This window comes from Typha angustifolia, chromosome 8, assembly GCF_048772165.1.
Source record: "Typha angustifolia cultivar Huaian chromosome 8, ASM4877216v1, whole genome shotgun sequence".
NCBI lineage: Eukaryota > Viridiplantae > Streptophyta > Magnoliopsida > Poales > Typhaceae > Typha > Typha angustifolia.
Window position 1 is genome coordinate 154639 of NC_133246.1, and position 22551 is coordinate 177189.

The window sequence follows — 22551 nt, forward strand, 5'->3', positions numbered from 1 at the left end:
ATCAAGGAGGGACACGTAAGGTCCTCGTATAAGTGCCTTGATTAATAAATTATGTCTTCTAAATGTTAACAGTTCATAACTAAACGTGCCTTTCAAACAGCTCTTATCTCAGCCCCTTTCCCATTTTCACCTTACTAGTACATACAAGCCGTTGATTAATAAAAATAACAGGAGAAATTTTCTCAAAAAAAACTAATAGTTAGTTATGTGGAACACATCTTCTCGTCACAAAGCCATTATGGCCCTTCTTATATCTCTATCTATTCGAGTAATAATTTTAACATATATATATATATATAACTTGTTACTTATACCCTCCCTCGTTCCGCGCGTAATGGATAAAAGTGTCGGAATTTTGATCGCGTTATTCTATTAAAACACACTTGCTTAAGATTAGATAAGGAAGAATAATAATTTATCCAGTTACCTCGTCCTTCCTCAAAGAAAGGGGCATTTAGGTAAATTAACTACCGGACGAGATATTAGATACCTCTTTTGTGCACGCAATAAGTTGGAAGGTAATATGGAGCAAAGGAATTCAGGATCCGGTCACCACCGTCAGTCATATACGGGTACAAAATGATCCATCCCTGTACAGTTTGGTATGGCACGCGTACAAAAACGGTGTTATAGGAATAGGATTTGGGTTGGACCGAGCGGTGAGCGGACGGTATGGTGACGGTATCCCTTATCCTTCTTAAATTATCCTTTTTTCCTCGTGATATAGGTGTCGCATGTAAATAAGGCCCGCTGCGGATCGCTCCACCTCCCCTATAAGTACCGGCTCCCTCTGCACCACCTCGAAGGCAAAAGTCAGTGCCGATCCCCGAGGACGATTCCTTCCGAGTCGACTCCCATTTCTTTTCTATTTTGGGAAGCTTTGGATCGCGGGGAAGGAAAAGAGAAGGGAATCAAGAAGAGGAGTGGGAGAGAAGGCAAGGCTCGTTAATGGTGAGAGAAGGGGAGGAGGAGAAAGTAGGGGGCACGAGACTGGGGAAGTATGAGATCGGGAAAACGCTCGGAGAGGGCAATTTCGGAAAGGTGAAGTACGCACGCCACGAGGATACCGGAGAGGCCTTCGCCGTTAAGATCCTCGACCGGAAGCGGATCCTTGCCCTCAAGATCGACGACCAGGTCGGCCCCTTCCCGGAACAACTCTATGTCTTTACCACTCAATTCTATTACGCGAGGGGGAGGGGTATTCTGGGAAAGAAGAGAGAGAGAGAAGAGATTGATGGATTGGTTGGGTAAATTTATTTTTAATTTTTGTTTCCACTGGGTGCAGATTAAGAGGGAGATCGGGACGCTGAAGCTTCTCAAGCATCCCAACGTCGTCCGATTACATGAGGTTTTGTTTTCCTCTTTTTCTTCTTCTTCTTCTGTTTGTTATTAAGAACATTTTACTTTTACAACCCTTAAACAGTTAATTTTATCTCTACGCCGCTCCGAAATTATACAAAAAGATGATCTTAGCTAATCAAAGCGGCGCCGATGCAGAAATTTAGGAGTTAATTGGATATGAGTACAGTTTCTGGAAGAGCCTTAGTTGGATAAATCTCGCTTAAATTAGAATTCCAGCATGTAGAGGCCAACAAAAATAAATAATAATAAAAAAAAGAATCCTAATTTTGTAATATTGCGGTGGCTTTGCTACTGAGGAAGGAATCTCCACCGTTTCCCTCTTGCTCTCCAACTGTGAGTTATTATCCTTTTGCCAAAAGAAAATAAGAAGAAATAAATAAATAAATAAAATATATATGTGATCGAAATTCCATCTGTGCACAATCGGGTGGCGGTGGGCCGCTTCGTTAGATAGGTGATGCGGACCAGGCCATAATTCGGGCCCCACAGATTGGGTCCCAAACAGTGAGCGTTTTACTTGTAACCGCTGGATCACGTGACGAAGTGAAGTGGGCTCCCGAGGTGGGGACCAATGAAAGATGGTCTAACACCAACCAATGATTGATCGGTGGTCCTCGAATTGGTTCATTTGAGCCCTTTTCCATTCACTAGACCCCACCTCGAACCGTTTCGGTATCTTTCTCTGCCTGTCTTGAGCCTAATCGTGCATGCTTAGGCCACACGATCCTAAGCATACTCAACGCAATACTATTGCTTTTTATGTTTCACAATAGTGATAGAGATGATATTATCGCATCATTTGCTCATATTTTTGTCTGTCTGTCTGTATACATTCTTCAAACTCATGTTTGCTGACACATACCGATCACTAATGTGGCAGAATTATGAACTCTATTAATCAAAAATTGAGCGGTAACATAGTGTCCAAGTTTAATTTTCCATTGCAAGTGCGTGAACAAAATCTGTCAGACAACTTTTAAATCTCAAAGGATAAGAAGCATTTTCTATGAAAAAAATGTGTAATTCTTGATTTATTACGTAGCATCTGATGATCAATTTGTACTTCAGGTGTGTGCGAGCAAAACTAAGATTTATATGGTCCTTGAGTATGTAAATGGAGGCGAGTTGTTTGACAAAATTGTAAGAAAACTTATTCCTATTCCTGTTGCTATCATTTAGCTACACCATTTGTTTCACCAGAAATTGATTTGTATGTGACCAGATATTTTCTCTTTGATTTGGTTATCTTACACTTCCTTTTCTAATTACTGAAAAGGCATTAAAGGGCAAACTTTCGGAACACGAGGGGCGTAGGCTTTTTCAGCAGCTAATTGATGCTGTAAGCTATTGCCATGAAAAGGGTGTCTACCACAGAGACCTGAAGGTAAATTTTGGCTGCTTGAACCACTTCTGGAGCTGCACTATCTTTTATCAAAATTTTGAGATGACTTTATTTATAAACTGGATCTGCTGTTTTAATATTAATTGGAATGTGACAGCTTATTCTTCTGCATTCTATTGTTACAGCCAGAGAATGTTCTTGTTGATGCAAAAGGCAACATAAAGCTCTCTGATTTTGGGCTTAGCGCCTTACCTCAACAACTCGGGGTATGTGATGATTAGTTTGTCCTCATATTGTTGCATATTCAGACTCCATAATTTGTTAACGGCCTTTCTATATATCAGAATGATGGATTATTGCATACAACATGTGGCAGCCCCAATTACATTGCCCCTGAGGTAAGAATTCTAATTTCAACACTTGATAGAAGAATGATTCCTCATGTATCCAGTATCTAATATTGAATTTTATTAAAAAAAAAAAAAAAAAAACTTATGTAGGTCCTTGCAAACAGAGGTTACGATGGCTGCATGTCAGATATCTGGTCCTGTGGCGTCATCTTGTATGTTATTCTTACGGGGTATCTTCCTTTTGATGACAGAAATCTTGCTGTCCTTTATCAGAAGGTATGTTATAGATGATAGTTTGACATGTAATACTACTAGGCCAATTTTCTCATGTGATGTAATTTGGCTCAGATATTCAAGGGAGACACAAGGATCCCTAAATGGCTCTCTCCAGGTGCTCAAAACCTTTTGAGAAGGATTTTAAATCCAAGTCCAGTTACAAGGATAAACATGGCAGGAATTAAAGCGGACGATTGGTTTAAGCAAGACTATACTCCTGTTGTTCCCTATGATGATGATGAAGATACAGCTCAGAATGTTGTTCTTCCGACCAAAGAGGTAGACATGGATTTTGATAGCATTAGTATTAGCTTTTGCTAACCTGTATTATGTTGACTATTATAGATTTAACTGAAAGCAAGTTTTATCTTTCTTGAAGCATGATGAGGCAGATGACCATGGAAAACCCGTCCATATCAATGCTTTTCAGTTGATTGGAATGTCCTCATGCCTCGATCTTTCTGGCTTCTTTGAGAAAGAGGTATATTACATCTTCATATGCACCATGGGTTATGCCTATCTGCACTCGGCTAGTCAGTATGTGACTAATTCGAGAACATCATTAGTTGAGAAAATTAAAATTACTGGTCTTATTCATTATAACTGCTCTATCTGCTAAGAAATATCAACATACTGAAGTACATGACCTGTAATGTAAGAATCATATGTTTAAGGACTTCCCTAAATGTGATGATCTAGCATGGCTCACTTGTAGTTAGTGTCGTTTCAACCTAACCAAACTATAAAATCTAATTTGTTATATGTTTATCAATCGCAAGAAGACTTATCCAGAGGACCATTTTGGTGATTTTATTCATCACAGGGTATCTCTGAACGGAAGATTAGATTTACATCAAATCATCCGCCAAAAGATTTGTTTGAGAAGATTGAGGACATTGTTACTGAAATGGGCTTTCAAGTCCAGCGGGGAAACGGCAAAGTAAGTATATTAGGTTTTTCATCATTTGTAATATATCTAAATTCTTGAATGATCCATGAGTTCTAGAAACTGAGATTGGTCCATATTATTTGCAGCTGAAAGTTATGCGACAGTGCAAGAGCTCAGTGACCTCAAAGAGACTTGGGACACTTTTAGTAGCTGCTGAGGTAATTAGATAAGTGCGACTTTATCCATACTAGTAGTAATGATTATGGTTCGCCTCAGGATCGGTCTGTGGTAGTTTTTTTGCACTGAATGACCACATATATACTTACATTCAAGGACTTAATAGTGGCTTTACTTGCGAAACCAGGTATTTGAGCTCGGTCCATCTCTGTATGTCGTTGAATTAAGGAAATCATCTGGAGATCCTTCTTTGTATAGACAGGTAATGAGGTCACTCTCTTTAGATGTGTAGATTTGCTGGTGAAACGAATTTAGCTTGCAAACTGTACTAAACTCTTTTTACCAATGCTTGCAGCTCTGTGCAAAGCTATCAGATGATTTGGGTGTCTGTAAAAGCCAGCAGCTTCTTAAGACGCAATCTGTAATCTCTGACCTCAGTAGTTTGGATGGCGAAATGCGTCTTGCTGCTTTATGAGTTGTGCAAAAAAAAAAAATGTTTTACACATTCATTTACCGCTAGCATCGAGATTGCTTGCTGAACTGTACAAAATGAGTACCTGACCGAGGGGTACTGATCTTAATTATACAAGAATACATCATTTTGTTTGCAAACATTGTACAATAGATTGGATGGGATGCTAACGATTCAGGAAATTTGAGACAATACTGCAGAATACCGGAGCTTGTCATAATGCCGATTGGATCAATGACGGGTTCGGTTCGCTGATTTGAAATTCTAATATATAATCACTAACCATAGTTACAAATATTTTGAGTAGATTAATCAAACGACACGGGGAAAATTTTGCAGAATAGTCGTACGTGTGGCCACATTGTTCATCGAGCTGTGCATCAAATGCTATGCGCGTCTCTCCAACACTTATTACAGAATTTAGTATTAACTAAGGACGGTCGCATTTTCTCAAAAGAAGAAGAGAAGAACTGACGGTCATGACTACGATGACAATAGCAGGAAATCTGAATCAGATTCAGGATCCAGTAGACAGTAGTACAAAAAGAGTCCGTGATCTAGCCAATTTAGTGACATTTACAAGATATAACATGTTGCCAATTCATCCAGTATTCCTAATCGTCAACCAACAAGACTACTTCTTGAACAAAAGTTTTAGACGTCGTTTACATCAGAAAATCTACGTTTTTAGTCTACATTCTCCAATCTCCGTCCTCCAATTTGAAGGTGCATACTCGCACCAATGCAGGATTTGACGAACAAAGATATAGGCAACCATACCTCTATGCCTGAGACATCATGAAATTTGTTTGAACCTCTACTATGTTTAAAGTAACTGTGAAGACCGTTTTCTATGCAACTCCGCAAACCTTGTACCCCGGCTGCTAACGTTAGTGGATGTGCTGCTGCTGCACAAAAAGGTTAGCAAATTGAAGGAGTAAGTTGTTCCTCCTACTGGCCCTATCAATTCTGGAAAATACAAGGTAATGTTTCTTTTGCTTTCTCCAGAGGAAGTGGAAACTAGCCAAAATTGCTGCCCGAGGGAATAAACCTCCCCATCTTCCAGGCCCACTGGATCCAATGAAGAGATGAAAATACAAAATAATGTTATTAAGTGTTAATGAAATAAGAGGCTATCAGTTCAGTGACTAGTAGTACAAGAGTTTCCACTAGGAAACAGAGACTGTTCTGTACAAATTTTAATCATCAAAACTGCTGTGGGAAAAGGCTCACCAATTGCACAATGTATGCCCAGCTCTAGTAAAATATGCATATCATGGGCAAAATATACAACATAAGACCAATTCGGGTTACAGTTTCAACTACAAAAGAAAGAAAAAATCATTACAACCACACGACTCCATCCTAAGGAAGTCAGATCTAACTGGTGTGGTGAAGACATTAGATAAGGCAAGGACGCAATTATGTACCTGGCCTTGAAGTAAGTGGAATTAGCTCAAGTTGGGAATAGACAAGCACAATGGGGTATTCCTCAGCTTTCATTGCCTGGAAACCTACAGCATAAATTGAGAGAAAAACTCAGCCAACAGAACAAAACTAATGTAAAAAAATATAAATGAAATCCCTAATTCTACAAACAATATCAGTAATTGCATAGTAAAATCCCTGTACAATTCCTATCCTCTTCAGTTACTTTAGCATGCTTATGTGAAAATAAACATATGCACAAATAAAGAACCAATTTGCACAACACTCATGAAAGTTTAGTTCTACATATAATTTAGATATATGGAACATGTTTATCCATAGTAAGAGAAGCTAATTCAACTTGGTTAAGACTTTCACGTGCAAATTAACAAACAAAAGAAGGCAGTTAACATATACAGAAACTATTACTAGAACAAACGTATCTCTGCAAGCCGATTGATCGAACTCTAATGAACATGCATCTTATATTCTCAACAATTCCATGCTTTCAAGTAAATTTTCTTGCCAACAATGGCTTTAATTCACAATCCTTCTGTAATTGAAAAATAATTGATAAACATCTCCATGAAGGTTTGCCCGTCAGATTATTCCGACATCAAAGAAATTCTAGTTCAGATAAATAGAATGGATGTTAATGAATATGGATGTTGGGAGCACTGAACAAAATTATACTACTCAAAAGCAAATTATGTACACCATATACTGCATACTATATCATTGAAATACCTGTACACTAGCTTTACATTAGAGAAGAGAGTCACTTCTCCGAAAATGGTCGATCTGGTTTTACTCTTTATCATCCTGGTCCTGAGTTTGAAGGCTCTGCATATACATTGCCTGGTGTCACTGGCCGATGCTGATGCTGAGGCTGCTGCTGTTGTTGCTGCTGAGACTGTTGTTGCTGCCACTGGCCCCCAACATTATGTCCATGAAGAGATGCACCTCCTGACATTTGCCTCTGTACTAAACCTTGGCTGGAAGATGGCAGTAACATTTCATTTCCCCCTAAAGTCTCATGCGGAGTACTAGCCAACTGAGCTGTTGAAGTTCTTGTGCCTGTATCATATGACGGTTCTTTCTTCCAATGGGTTAAAGATGAAACCACAGGAGAACTGCTTGAATCTGTACAATGAGGAACGGATGTAACTGGAATCATCTGATTAATTTGGGCTTGGTCAGTTGGCGACTCTATCCTACCATCTGAATTCAGTTGGCGATTTTGCTGAATCATCCCTCTTTGAGTATTCTGCTGAGATGGATTAATCTGAACTTGCTGCTGATGATTGGACAATGGCAACGAAGGAGGAACATGTGGTTGCTGGGAAGCTAACAAGGTGTGATTGGGAGAACCCTGTACAGGACCTTGGTTAGAACTATCAGAGTGAGAAGGCATTGTGGACACTAGTTTTGATGATTGTGGCAGTGGACGAGGGTATAATTTAGATTGATTTCCAGGTTGAGGTAAAGAGGGATTTAAATTAGCATTGCCAGGGAAGAAACCTTGGCCCTGTTGCACCATATTTTTCTCTGGAACTTGGTTTTTGGGGGTGTTTGAAAAGCCACTGGCTTGCGAGCCATCAACAGACAGGTTCTGGTGCATCAGCATGCTCCCTCTGCCTAAACCTTTCATAAGCTTAGCCTGCTGTTGTGACTGTTGCCTTTGCTGCTGATTTTGCCTAGACTGTTGTTGTTGAACCTGCTGTCGCTGTCTTTGCTTCATAATCTGATTAGGCATTCCAGAGCCAGCTGGTTGATTATGCGTCATATGCTGCTGCTTATGTTGTGCTTGTGAAGAAGGAACTGAAGAGACAGATGACTGAGTTGGTTGTTGGATTTGTGAACTATTTTGCATTGATGCCATGGCGCTGGTGGATCCAGGAAAACCATGTTGTGGTTGGGACATCATCCGTTGTTGGATTTGCCTCTCTTTGGCAAAGCGAATAGCATAAGCCTGCTGCTGTGGGCTCGAATGGTTAATCCCTTGGATATGAGGGTGGTGAGGGTTTCCAAGCAAGTGCGGCTGTTGCGGCATCTGATGAGGCTGTTGTGGTATCTGATGCGGCTGTTGCGATTGTTGAACCTGAAATGACTGTACAGGTGAAGAAGCTGTTGCAGTAGGAAAAGGTGCACTGACACCACTGAAAGGAGGGGCAGCTTGACCATTCCCTTGTGAAACTTGCATATGGAGTTCTTGCATCATCATTTGCCTATGGTCATCGATGTTCTGACCGGGCTACATAGAGCAGATTACAGCATTCAGAATTCAAATAAGAGAGCATGAATTGTGTTAAACATGCAAAGTATGCCTTCTCTTTTCATCTTGCTATATGAATATATATCACTTTTATGTAACCATATTTTAAAAGCTAATTTGAAGCACCATGCACCAAAATTTGCAAATTTTACTTTTCTCTAAATTCCATGGGTTTTGTGGTCTCTGAATGACTTTCTTAACATCTGATCTTTTTTTCAGTCCATGGATGCTGAAGGGGGCATCCTAGTGAACAAGGCTCCAGCCATTGGTTAAGGCTGCCAATATGATCCAGGCGGCGCAACAAGACTCAATGGAACTCAACTCATTTATATATATGTAGAGCTTGATTCATTAGATTAGGCTCGAAATTAATTTCAAGCCAGGTTTGATCATAGGTAGGCTTACTCAGTGTTGGCTCGATAAGGCTCGAAATACAAATATATACAGTTTAGTATAAGGGTCAATGAGGCTCTATTGGATCAAGATCTGAAGGTTCATAACAACTCATTTAATCAAGCTTGAATTAATTCAAGTTTGATCAATTCAAGCTTGAATTAGGCTCAACTAGAAAATTATTTGAATTTGTTTATCAAGCAGCTTGTCTAGGCTCAAGCTTAACTCATCCAAAAATATGCTAAAATCAGCTTGAATGAAAATAATGAGACGTGCATGATTATATTACTTTACTTAAGCTCGAAATTGATTTCAAGCTTAGCTTGAACAGGCCTCCGTTCAATTTCAGCTCGATTACACTCCTACTAACAGTTGAATAGTGAACAATATACATGCAGCCTTACCCTCAGTACAGAAAGGATTGTTTCCATGACTTGAACTCATAAGCACTTAAATGTACACTAAGTGGTGATCAAGTTTATTTTATGTTGGCATTTAAGAGTTAACCTAAAAGCCACGTTCCATAGAAGATGAGATCATGCATCATCAAGGCAAATGAAGCAACAGTTATCACACAAAAGATTTCATATAGAATACACATGACTCCATTTCCTCTGGCAAATTATATTTCTAATAAGTTTCAAATATACGCAAGTTATGAAATGTGTACCACTCATTGTTTAGGTAAAAGAATGTCTGAAATGTTTAACGTTCACCGGTAAGTAAATATGAAATATCTTCGTTGAAAATATGTAAAAAGTTGGCCGAGAAAGTCATGCAAGTTTTAGAATGCCATACAATTGTACATCAATTCAAGCTTGCCGCAAACTGGAAAATGCCCTCCAACAGATCTAAATACCAAGTTACCAAAAGAGAAAAATTATAGTACAACAAAGAGCCATGATATGTCATACATATAATAACATAAAAATTGCAAAAGGCCATGCAAACATCAGGCAAGTAGGAAATTCTCCTTTCTATTTCCATTGAAATGTTGAAGAAAAGGCCAGTCCTAGGGTGAAAATAACAACGAGGCCATTTGGTTTTATGTATTTAAAAAACTGCATCTGCACATATAAACTATAATATAAAAATTGAATTTTCTTTTATGGGTCCCATAAATTATCCTTTCAAAGGGTTAAGTTGGGTTCAACATTGTATTTTGGCATCCACTTCAATCAAGTGGATGTCAAAACTCAACAGATTCTCTCAACCTTTAATGGGAGGAAAGAAAATAAAATAAATGATATTGTTTACATTGATTTCAAATTTAACACTACTCATGTTGCATTTTGAAATACATGAAACCAAATGGCCCCTAAGATAATGTTAGGATAGATTCATTGCATAGAGAAGAAAGCTAAAGAAGTTGTATATTGAGCAACTTAAAAGCAATTTCATATACAAACATAATAAGAAAAAAAAAAGTTTACAAAGCCACCGCCCACCAGACTGTCTATTAGAGACACAACAAGTGACTCGATTGGTAGGTGTCAAAAAGGATAGAGAACAACCCAGAAAGAGAATTAGCTAGTGAGATAGAGGAACTATGATGGTTCTCAACTTACATTGAAGATATTGCCAAAATGAAGTAGAATGGATAGAATTATTTGATGTAGTCAAACCTCAACTAACAAGTCTACAAGGTTAATCTCTTGCATTTTTCTTCACCAATTTCATAATAAAGCTCAAAGAGAAGCACTAGAATCATCATGCTTCCTGGGACTGCTAAACTAATGATTTGGAAAACCACCATTCAAAAATGAGATGATTATCGTTGAGATACTACAAATCAATCACGCATTTTAAGTTTCACCTTATAAAAATATAAACTACACGTAACTATCAAAACCAAACTGAAATAACTTATCAGCAAAGCTGAAATATTGAACTGATAGCTCACCCGCATCATTGGCAGAGGTTCACGCGGCCTCAATATTGAGCTTCCTGGGCCAGAGACAGCACCTTGTTGGACATTGACTGTGTTCTGTATTCCATGCCCATTGGTTGACAGCATATTTGCAGTAGGAACCATATTTAACATTCCCGGGTGATTAAGTCCCTGGAAGCCTGGCCTTGGCAAAGGCATACCTCGACTTACACCACACATCATTCCCATACCATTTCCACCAGGTAACATGCGAGCACCACGATCAACCCCAACAGTTAAAGGCCCAGGTACAGATAAACTAGATTGTAGATTTCTACCAGAAAGAATTTGGTTGTACTGCATCCTTTGCTGCTCATCAACCTGTAAGGAAGTTGCTCTAGGGACACCATATCTCTGAGCATCCCTGCTAGAATAATTTTAACACAAATATAAGCAACACAATCAATGTAAATGAAAACTTATAAATGTAGCTAGTCATGTACCTTGTAGAGGCACTCAATGGTGCAGAAGAAGATGGTAAATTGCTGCTTAGGACTATACCAGGAGATCCGGGTAACATGTTTACATTTGAGGTAGGAAGAATAGGAGAAATAGAACCCTGATGACCTGGAAGTGATATGCCATTTGTATGAGGCCCCTGGTATCCAAGGGAAAGAACTTCTGGGCTTGAAGTGATTGCATCACAGAGATCAAGCGGACTGTTTACAGAGAAATTACGTACATAAACAAAACGGATTGCATCATGGAGAATAAAAAATGCAAAAGGACGAAGAAAACCTAATTAGAAGTGAAACTAGCCAGTGCTTTAATAGATTTCTGCATTCACAAAATGATAAAACTTACGTCAAAAATCCTCCACCTAAGTTGTTTTGACATGTTTGGAGAGCAACGACATGAGAACTGTGAGGTGGAGTTATCTGCCTCTGTTCCTGACCATCATTCTTCACAAAAAAGCAACTCATAAACATGACCAAGAATGACATAACATGAAAGCACAAAAAGCAAACTCAAATCTTTAAAGAGATATGAAAAGAAAAATTACAAACGGATAATGTTGAATTAAGAACTTATTGGCATACAGGCATAAGGTAATAAGACCACGTTGGGGTCTGAGAAGAGTTGCATATTTCACATTTATATTGGTTTTGTAAATAACCTAAGAGCTAGGTTGGCAGGTAGTAGGGACACATTTACTGTCAGAGGAAACCATATCTAGTGTTATTCTTCAATATGTATCATGCCATTAAGAGGTTTACCATTTAACTGGGAACAGACCTGATTGCAACGGGAATGAAGTTGCTGGCCAAGCAAAATGATTTTTTCAAAATGTGCTTTCAATGTATCTTCTTCTAGAGGTCCTTGAAGGCGCTGGAACAACTGTCTGGCACTACCCTGATATGGAAATTGAAAATTAAAGGAAATATCAAATGAGTCAGACAACACATACATAGATCTATGGGATTCATCAATATTTTGGTTTTTAGTAATTAATTGATGATAAGAAAATAATCCATCTTGATAGAGAGTAAAGAGAAGGTGATGCCTTTGGAATGCCAGGTAAGGTCGATGGATAAGGTTGAGATGAGCCAGAATCTTCTGCACTGTCAGCACCATCACCAGCACTTTTATCCATTAGAAATTTGTGGCGCTCCTTACATTCCTTAGGCTTTCTGAATATACACTGCAAGTGTAGAATGACATCAATCCCTGTGGCAATGGATTAAGTAAAAGAATTTGATCTTTCAAAACAAAAGCGCTTATTTAAAAAGTAGCACTATCCTGGAAGCACCATGAGTAGATACTAATATAGCACTTAAGGGTAAAGCATCAACACCAACAAAAAGGCATATTCTCAGACAAAGAAAATAAAGAAGTTGCTAAAAAATTTAAGCCTAAAAAAGCAGCTGAAACTAATACAGAGAAGTTACTAAAAATAATTCACACATGCATCAAAATCAGCAAGAGGTAATACCGCATGCTGACAATATGATGCTGAGGTAATAAGAGGACAAACATGAAATAAATGAGAGGTCACTTCACCTTGAACTGGAGGGTGCTGTTAATTGCATCGCTTACTAGCTCCCAATTTGGACCCATATCATGAACAAGGACAACAAGAGCCTGGCATCACGTAATAATTCACAAACTGAGACCATGGCAGGAGAGAATGATGCAAAACATTTATATATATAATTGGGAAGGAATGGAAACCTGATCCTCAAAATTTGACCATGGACTTCCAGAACCTGCATTACCAGCCGCCATCTGCAAAGAAAAGAATTTAAGAATGGAGAAACTGATGTCTCAAAATAAATGCACAAATTTACTGCATTGCCTGCTTATTAATAATTAAGTTCTTTGCTCTGCTCATAAAGGACATGTCAGTCAAGGGTTTTCTGCTGCAAATTAGTAATGTTAACAAAAGTTAACATGTTGAAACTCCAAAAAATAATATCGGTGTAAAAGATACAAGCAGAGCAGTGTAATCTTATGTTCTCATGGAACTAAAGGATAGCACTGCCTTATAGAGAACAATGATGGCATTACTTAACAATATGATGAAACTAAAAAGCAGCAACTTTTGGCATGTAAACTAGGAGGATCTCAGTTAGCTAAATAAGGAAGAAGAATTTATATATTGATTGTTTGATCAACTGTCAAACAAGCACATGCTACATCCTCGTAAACAAAAGGGAAAAACCAAAACATGCAATAATGTTCTTACCTTCAATGCTTTATTCTTTCTTCCACGATCACGATTAGCAATAATTTTAATGAGCTTATTTGGATTTGACATGTTACTCATTTGCGAAGCAACTGGAGAAGGCATTGATCCATTAACTGGTGTGACAGCTTCTTGCAAAATATCTGGCACTTGCTTCAATAGTTTAGGCCTCTTAGCAGCATGTTGACCATACACAACTGCAGACATTTGAGAAGCCAATATATCAAATTCCAGGAAATTGCAAATAACCAAGTAATTGCTGATATAAATTATAAAAACAGACAAGGAGATAAAACTACCAGTGTTTCCATTTGAATCATAATGCAGACTCTCCAATCTCTTTTTGGTGTGATCCTTCTGCAAAGAAAAAGCAGGTCGTCGACAAGGAATACACTAGCATCAGAGGAATTCATGGCAACCATGTGCTATCTAAGAGATGTAAAAGGTGACAGGTTAGGCACTATCAGGTGGCTTATACATCCATAGTATTCAGCTCATGATCTTTTCAGCAAGCAATTAAGTTATTTGCAAAATGGTCTAGAGTGAAAAGAGCACCGAGGATTAATATACTGAGACAGAGCAAGAGTGCCAATGAAAAAGCAATAATACTGAAAAAATTGCTGGACTCCAAGGAACCCACTGAAAGATCACTAATGGATGAACAATTAGATGTACTAAGGGTGACTAAGGGAGGTTTCTTTGATTAGAGAACGGTGTTCTCCCTGAAGTACCTTCTTGTCCAAATTAACCAAGATACTATTGATGTAAGTATGGTCAGATCTGAAGCCGAGGCTCATCATAGTTCTAGCTTGGGTGAAGCCTCTCTTATATGTTAAAAGGCCTTTCACACAAGTGTTCTAAAGTAGTATGATAATACTTCTAGAGCATTTCTACTAGTATCCACACGAGGCAAGCATGTGAAACCAGGAATGAAGAATTCAATAAGATAGCACAATATTGCAGAAGAAAATTCCAAGCATGTGACGAGAGTCAAGATACATTTGGTTACATAATAATTATTTGAAGAAAAGGAGATGACCAAAGGAAAACACAAATTGGTTACATAATAATTATTTGAAGAAAAGGAGATGACCAAAGGAAAACACAAAGGGAGATTGTCAGAAAAAATACTTAAAATAAGAAGACATATCACCTGGTCATGTTGAACCAAAGAATCAACTTCAGATCTTCGCTCATAAGAACCCTGCAATATGACAGGAATCAGATAGTTTTAGAAATCTTACTTAAAAGGAGCTTCTTCAAAAAGGTATTACCTTTCCTGAGACCATTAAAACACGGGAATCGGTCAGACCCAATGAGTTCTTGTACCCAAAATGCTTAGGTTTCTTCTTCTTTTTAGATTTTTTAGATACTTCACTATCATCATATGGTAGTTGCCTATCAAAATCAACTGTAGATTCAACCTCCGTATTTTTCTTGTGCAAAGATCCTCCATGTAGTGAACTCTGGTCATCTTGGTAGGAATTTGTGTCTCCACTCGAGGCATCCGTTTTACTACTTACTTGCAGCTGTCCAGATACTCCGACAATAAAAGGACTCACAACCCGTTGTCTAGCTGCTGTTCGTATCCGCTTTGTTGGAATTTGACCAACATTAAGAGAACTTGGAGGCCTTTTGCCATTCAATAGTAAGGGTTGATTCCCTGACTTGCTATCCAGGCATGGTTCATAAGATATATCTGCACCCACATCATAAATTTGTGTTGCAAATGCCCTCTGTTGCATGTTTTTCCTCTTCTTGAGACCAGACTTTGATGAGAGACCACCTTTATATGTTCCAGGCAATAAATATGTGCATGTTTCACCTTCATCTTCTTCGTAAGCATTGTCCTGAGGTCCATCTGAAACCAAATATATGCCAGAATAAGATTACTAAATCCAAGTAAAAAGAAAATTGAAAATCATTAAGAAATCAACATCATCTAGCACCTGCAACAGAACCGCACATGGACGTCTCGCAATCCTCTTGATGCACAGTATTACCCATTTTCTAGAACAAAAGAAAGTCAAATAATAATCTCCATCTAAAATGAAAGGCACAGAAATTAAGAAAGCAGCAGTGAACAGTAAAAAATATACTGAATAATACCTTCACAAAATCAAGAAAGAATTGAGGGCAGAAATCTATTCTAAATAGACCAATCAAGCAATTCAAATCACTGACTAAAAGCACGACAGTCTTGAGTCTCTTTGCCTGGCATAAGAAATTATACTAGTGTTGTCTAACATTAGGCAATGATATTAAAAGAGTGGTTTCAAAGTTGAGTTGGATAAACCCATTTTTGTCAACTATATCACTTGCTCCCACATTAAAAAAAAAAAAATCAAACTTTTTGTAAGCAATTTTACGAAAACTAGAATCCAGTATTGCTTGAAGCTCTGCCTGCACATGCCATATTAATCAACTAATCATAATATACTAAGAATTCATTAATTTAAAGTCCATATAGTGTTCATTTTCGTCCTTCTTAGAAGTACGAAATACATTTAAAAAACTGGAAAAATCAATTTAATTACCAAAAACATAAATGAACTTTTGTAGTTTGAAAATAAATTGGTCAAAAGTATCCATCTCAGAAAGTGTAATATTCAATTTACAAAAATTGCATATTGTACTGGAACTCTATTTTTGATCCTTTAGGTGTTGGAAATAGTGTGGAAGAATGATTTTACCTTGTAACATGACCACTGGGACTCCACAGATTCTCTGTAAGCCTGCATTGCACCAGGGGGTACTGAATAAAAGAGACTTTCCTGAAGAAAAAAAAATACACAAGTGTTAGTTATACTAGTCTAAACAGAAAATAGTATACTAAATTTACCATAAAGCAAGTATAACCTATAACCAACTTTTGCAAATCACATACGAAGGTTACAGTAATCTTAAGCGCATGAAATACTAAATTAATTCACATAACAGTATGACATGGATGGCAAAACACAAAAAGGAAAGATCTGTCCCATACTTCTGAAAGTTGATATGATATATCCAGAATTCCCACAGAGCAAATCCTATCAGGAGTAGTTGGTGCTTCAGCCAGGACAGGACAATCAGGGGCGGTACTGTTGTATTTCAGGAATCGAACTGCATAATCATGAATAGCAAGTCGGATAACCTTCCCAGAAACTTTTTCTTCCACATGCTTGTTGCCCTACAGGAACCAAAAAATTAATCAGCTTTCTAGTGAAGATTAATGAATAAAATTACTAAAATTGAAAACAAAATTGCAAGCATATTTTATCTTGCTAATAGTGAGGATAGAAAGGGATAGAAAATTCTGCTATCTTATAGTCGAGGATCCTCGGCAAGAAGTCCATGTGCTCCTATTATTATTGTACTAACTCAAATAGCAAGCAAGTCACAAACTAAACATAGACAAAAGCAGGTCAGGATGTTAACTTGAAGACTATATCAACCATGAAACATGTAACACATAATAGGCAGGTAAACAAAACACAAAAATTAAATCATCATTTAGAAGAATAAGATAATCATCATTCAGACCTTTTCCCCATATATTGGGTAAGCCATGGACCACATCTCAAATTTCAGAAGGCTCCTATCTTCTTCTAATAATTATGATAAAGAACCGAGTTTAGAACACAGTCATAAATAGAATTTGATATTAAATTCTCCAACCTGCTCTTTTTCATCTTCAGCTCCCTTAAGTTTCCATCTCGACATATCTGAGTCACTCTCATGCATTACATTTGGTGCTTCACTAGTAGACTGCAAAGTTTCAGCTGAACGCCAAAAATGCAAGACAGCCTTCGCTAAAGTTCTAGCCATGTTTTCCTGCTTCCGCTGCATATTTACTTGTTCAAATTTTGCTCGACCACCGGAAGCAATCCAATGGCATACCTGGGATGCAGCTGTAGTTTTCCACAAGCGCTCCTATAAAATAGAAAAAAAAAAAGAGCCTGACACTGTCATAAAGTGAAATACATCTTACCCGAAGCATGAAGTGACTAAAATTAAAACAGTTAGATGAGACATATTTAGATCAGACAATAAAAATCTGCATTTACTATATCAAATGCAACTAAAAATAAATCAGGTTCCTCAAGAAAGAACCTGCATGAAGTCATTTGCCATCCATGCCATCTCCTCGAGGACAAAATCCCAATGACATTTTTGTCTTTTCTCTATCGAAAGATTACATGAAGACAGCTCTCCGGCCTTTTTAAGATTTGCCTAATCAACATAATTGTTAGAACTTTTTCATTAAAAATGAGTTCCAAGGACTTATCACATCAATTCATAAAAGGATCAAAACAGACCTCTATCATCCTTGCCTTTCTTAGAATAGCATCTTCATGTTCCTTTTTTGACAACTTTGATTGGTTCACTCCAAAATTGTTGAAGTTGGAGGTAGATGTTGCATTCCGTGCTAGAGGAGGAGAGGTGGTCACCTCACTTGTAGGGAGAACAAATGTGCTTCTAACTAAATGAGATCTGTCAGTTGTCTCAGAATCACCCATAGAGTTATCCAGCCTTCTTTCGGGTTTTATGATGGCATCCCCATCATTGGAGGTTAACTGTCTCACTTCATTTTGAGCATCTATTTTGCTATCACCAATTTCCGTCTCATCTTTGACCTGAACATCCAAATTGCTGAGGTTTGGATTTGCAGATCTAAAGTTGTCATTATCAATATTCGGTGTGTCAACAGTTGTCAACTGACCATTCTCTTTTAAGTCATGATCATGAGAAACAGTAGAGGTCCCTTCAAATGCTGGATTATCTCCTTCCAAACTACTGTCAGTCTTCTTCGACATCAAAATCTGGCCTCCATCAGGATGTCCATCAATGTTACCAGTCATCCTATCACAAGAAGAATCCGATTTTTTGCTACTCAAAGCTGCAACTTCAGTAGCAGTGTCAGGAATACTGGTTTTACCATTCATTTCATCGTCTCGAATGTCTATACTTTTTTCCAGAGCAAAGTGATTGGTACTTTCTGCAATTCCAACTTCTTTCTTGTTTTTACTACAATCAAGATTGCTAGAATGGAATGCAATTGAAAGAGCATCTTCTTTTTCAATAACATCAGATGTTTGAGGGGTGGTACCATTTGTAACTGCCTCAGCATTTACATCAGGCTGTTGATTATTGCGGCCAATTTCTGGTAAGGTTTCAGAAGTACTAGCCTCTGTTGTTATATGGGGAAGTCCATTTTTTATCACATTACTGCCTTCAGTATGTGCTTGCACCCCATCCAGCTCCATAGCCAACTGATAATTAGAACCAAGGGTCTTTAATACAGCATTACCATTGGGACTAGCTTCTTTTGAGTTGGAAATGGATGAGGTTATGTGATCTTCCACTTCCCTTACTGACTCTTTTGTTTCCTTCTGATCAGGACAGCTAGAATGTATCGCTGAAGTTCTATTACCATGATGAAGGCCTAATTCAGATGTGGTAACATTAACACTATCACGTGTCGATCTAGACCTGTTCCGTCGAGCATATGCTTGACTCTTTACTCCAAAACGGAAAATAACAGAGTCATCCGATTCTTTTGCATTATTAGAACTACCAATTTGTGAAGACTGCTCCATTAGAGCAAGATTGCTTCTTTTACCACTTCGTTTAACATTTCTGTCCCCACCAGGATTGCTATTATCTCCATCCAAAAGCAAAAGATTGTCAGCAATGTTAGGTTCACGACCCACTGAACCTCCAGGTTTGCCACTACTTTCAACGGAATCTCCCCTCGGCGAAGCAGTGAAAGCAAAGCTACCTTTTGCTTCACTGCAGAGCAAAATCAAACAAAAAGAGAAATAAAGAGAGAAATCACTAACAGGTTTACCAGTGATGATAGAAAGAAAGCTATGGGTTCAAGCAATTGCTAACCTTGTCACATATTGATCAGCCACTTGATCTGTTAGAGAAGTTGACTGCACACTGAGTGTTGCTACATGACCAAATTTAAAATCCAATGGATTGCCGCCCTACAAGTATTAGAGCAAATGGATAATATAAAAGATCTTTTGGACGGTAAATAATCTGATATAAAACCAACATAAGATGAACTCTTTATGCATATTACTTTCTCAAGAAATTCTAGTTCCCTTCTTCGCTCTTCGCGAACATCAAATTCTTGCCTGTAGTTTATGCATCAAACATATCAGATTTCTGCACCAAAGACCAGCAACAGCTTACATATACATTACTCTCTCAACATACCTCAACTCCTCCTGAGCCTTTTCAATTGCCACACGACGTGGTGAGGTCTTGGAATCCACACCAATTCCACAATCTATAATGCCTCCCATGGAATCCACCTCAGCATTTACTAAGAGAAAGAAAAGGCACTACGCCCATCCAGAACTGCAACACGTTCTCTTCAACATATCATCAAAATAATACACATTCCCATAAACTCAAAAGCTGTCAGTCATAGTTGTACAATCCAACAGAACTTATTAATCAGCCAACCTAGCAGGAAAAAGAAAATTCAACAAAAAAAAAAGGTGCCAAGTGAGACACAACTATGAGAAAGATTAATCACAGATAACATTATCAAAAAGAAAAGCGCACACATATACTTTAAGAACTGCCTTGTATTCTCAATCGTGAAATTGTATAGTTGGGAGGGCACCATTTTCCTTTTGTTGACTATTAGGGCTTTCCAATATTTGTATATTGCATTTCTTCAATATGTATATTGCACTTCTTTAATTTGTATATAGCACTTTCTTACTATAATAATGTGGCCTGCCCTCAATTGTCCATTTTGCTACTATTTTGTTTTCTGTTACTCTTTTATGTAATTTAAATTAGTATACCATCAAAACAATGTAATATGTGCCACCTGAAAAAAGAGCATTGTTAAAATAGAATGTGGAAAATTGTGTCGGAGCGATAGGCGTTTTGCTTACACAATTATGGTTTCCACTTCTATGCCATCCCACTGCCTATATTGAGTGGCAACTCACTGCCTTATCTATTTATTTAGATCTAGCACATTGAATATGGCAGATTACTAGGAAGAGAAAAAGAAGAAAAAGAGCATTATCAGGAGGTTTTTCTTACCAACTATTGCAGGCAGGCAAAAGTTAAGATTATATCACTTAAGATGACAAACTCAATATAGACCATCATCAGCTAAAGAATAACATAGCGCATCTTAAGAGATCAGCAGGGAGAGTGGAAGGCCAAAAGAGAAATATAGTAGAAAATTAAAAAGAAGAAAATTTACATAGCCCACCACAATTAATTGGACTGATTTGCTGGTTTTATATTTTTTTAATATCTGGTACATTTAGCATGCGCATCAATGAAATCCTGAAAGGAATATGCCAGTGCTCATCCAATTACTTCATTTGAAAAATATATATCATTTTATCTGACTACTACAAGAAGTAGCACAATCATGTAGAAAAAGTTAATAAGGTGATGGAACCTGCATAAGTATTTAAACAAAGATAGTAGAACCTAAATATCTTTTTTCTTTGTGCAGTTCAGTGGAGTTAGCATCATTAAGGACACACTGTTATGACCACAATGTGTCCTGCAGTAAAGCATAGTTCATCTTTGCTATCTCACAATCAGTATCGAAAGCAGGACAGATAAGAAGTAAAGTAGCATTAGTATTAGTCTGAAAGATTCCAGAACAAACACTTCGGAGTTGAGCACTCTCATGCATGATAGAATGGAAGTGAAGTGCAAGTACTCAATCCCAAGACAAAACTACGGAACTATTTAAACCAACACGCACAACTAACCACAACTGACTATCCAACAACTCGGAGTTAGTAAACTTATCTCCCTATGGCAACAAGAGCAACTTCAACAGAGACAATGCACCACAATTCACGACAAGACAATGTCGCAGAAGAATTTCCACCCCCTCACTCCGTAAACGCAACTCAAGCACGCATTAAATACATCTAAAAGATCTAGTACCTCGAGAAATCAAACATAAATCCTCCTAACATACCATTCTTCCATCGTATGCCACCACCCCCCGACCACAGTACCTAGCTACAAGCCCATCCAAGACGCACGCACAGGAATCAACAGTCTAGAATCCACATATTACGACCGGAAGCGAACCACAGCAGAGAAGGCAGCAATAGAACAAGCTAAAGGTGTAGGGTTAGAACTAGGGTTAGGGTTAGGGCACAAAGGGAGAGAGGAAGGAGCGGGGTGAGAAGGAGAGGTACCTTTGGGTGAGAACGTCAGCACGGACGTTAGCCGTAGAGACAAGAGGGCCGCCGGAGACGGTGGCTCGCACGAGATCGGAGAGGGCGGGACGAGGGATCGATCGAGAGGCGGGTGCGAAGGAATTACGACTTCCGAGGGGGGAGGGGGGGTCGAAACGAGCGAGATGGGGGGAGAAGAGTCGAAAGAGAAGTGGGCGTTCGTAAACCCGATCCGAAGCTAGTGTGACACAGAAGGGCTCGATCCTTGGTCCACTATGACTATGCGCCAAATCAGACCCACTACTACTTATTGATTGCAGGAGGATGCAGTAGTAATTCACGCACCCAGACGGGCCTGGCCTGGAGGGGGCCTAACGGATCAAGTAGTAGTAAAATTCTCACGAAAGCGGATCGGATAGTGGATAAATCCACTTCTTTTTCCTGATAGGAATACATAGACTAGTAGTAGTAGTAGTAGTAGTAGTAGTAGTAGTAGTAGTAAAAAAATAAAAACAACTTGATTCGTATAATTGTATAAATAAGGGAGTAGTAATTTATCAGAAAACGAACCGGATCGTGGATACATCCACGTCGTGACAAAAAAAATTAAAAAATAATAATAAAAGATACCTTGTCCTGATAGGAATATGAATAGTAGTGGTAAAAACTAACTCGATAAGTATAACTACATATAAATAGGATCATTGATCCTAATTTTGACGTAAAAGCGTATCGCTCGAGTCCATTGTATCAGGAGAAAGTATATGGATATTTTTAAGCGATTTAAAAGTACTAAAATG

The 22551-nt window shown here is 38.2% G+C and overlaps 2 protein-coding genes across 8 annotated transcripts; one reads left to right on the forward strand and one right to left on the reverse strand.

Moving 5' to 3' along the window:
* Nucleotides 1-726: 726 nt before the first annotated feature.
* Nucleotides 727-5106, forward strand: LOC140764614 (CBL-interacting protein kinase 1-like). The gene is made up of 13 exons (XM_073103270.1): nucleotides 727-1134; nucleotides 1286-1348; nucleotides 2431-2502; nucleotides 2639-2746; nucleotides 2890-2970; nucleotides 3049-3102; nucleotides 3205-3330; nucleotides 3403-3609; nucleotides 3710-3811; nucleotides 4154-4270; nucleotides 4366-4437; nucleotides 4584-4658; nucleotides 4752-5106. Exons 1-13 carry the CDS (start codon nucleotides 949-951, stop codon nucleotides 4869-4871), a joined length of 1383 nt encoding a protein of 460 aa, XP_072959371.1. The 5' UTR covers nucleotides 727-948; the 3' UTR covers nucleotides 4872-5106.
* A 291-nt stretch (nucleotides 5107-5397) lies between these two features.
* On the reverse strand, nucleotides 5398-21940 carry LOC140764612 (chromatin modification-related protein EAF1 B-like). Of its 7 annotated transcripts, XM_073103266.1 has the most exons (25): nucleotides 21773-21940; nucleotides 19791-20042; nucleotides 19654-19708; nucleotides 19458-19555; nucleotides 17882-19355; nucleotides 17676-17795; nucleotides 17241-17495; nucleotides 16567-16752; nucleotides 16274-16354; nucleotides 15530-15590; nucleotides 14855-15441; nucleotides 14734-14784; nucleotides 13880-13937; nucleotides 13581-13777; nucleotides 13067-13120; nucleotides 12896-12976; nucleotides 12399-12536; nucleotides 12131-12247; nucleotides 11699-11796; nucleotides 11338-11553; nucleotides 10868-11261; nucleotides 7044-8550; nucleotides 6299-6382; nucleotides 6102-6190; nucleotides 5398-5939 (listed from the first exon to the last, which is right to left on the reverse strand). In XM_073103266.1, the coding sequence occupies exons 2-22, from the start codon at nucleotides 19877-19879 to the stop codon at nucleotides 7114-7116; spliced, it is 5847 nt and encodes a 1948-aa protein (XP_072959367.1). In that variant the 5' UTR covers nucleotides 19880-20042; nucleotides 21773-21940; the 3' UTR covers nucleotides 5398-5939; nucleotides 6102-6190; nucleotides 6299-6382; nucleotides 7044-7113. The 7 variants fall into 7 exon arrangements, with proteins under 7 accessions (XP_072959367.1, XP_072959369.1, XP_072959364.1 ...); XM_073103268.1 differs by lacking the exon at nucleotides 6102-6190; XM_073103263.1 differs by having other exon boundaries at nucleotides 5399-5939; nucleotides 6102-6382.
* Between the last annotated feature and the right edge of the window lie 611 nt (nucleotides 21941-22551).

Excerpts from the sequence above, each read along its gene's own strand:
- LOC140764612 (XM_073103268.1), bottom strand. The coding sequence starts at position 19,879 with ATGGGAGGCATTATAGATTGTGGAATTGGTGTGGATTCCAAGACCTCA. Across the intron at positions 13,938-14,733 it reads CTTTGGTTCAACATGACCAG|AAGGATCACACCAAAAAGAG; the intron begins GTGATATGTCTT and ends TTTTCTTTGCAG. Across the intron at positions 8,551-10,867 it reads AACCTCTGCCAATGATGCGG|CCCGGTCAGAACATCGATGA; the intron begins GTGAGCTATCAG and ends TGCTCTATGTAG.
- LOC140764614 (XM_073103270.1), top strand. The coding sequence starts at position 949 with ATGGTGAGAGAAGGGGAGGAGGAGAAAGTAGGGGGCACGAGACTGGGG. Across the intron at positions 1,135-1,285 it reads CCCTCAAGATCGACGACCAG|ATTAAGAGGGAGATCGGGAC; the intron begins GTCGGCCCCTTC and ends CACTGGGTGCAG. Across the intron at positions 4,659-4,751 it reads ATCCTTCTTTGTATAGACAG|CTCTGTGCAAAGCTATCAGA; the intron begins GTAATGAGGTCA and ends CAATGCTTGCAG.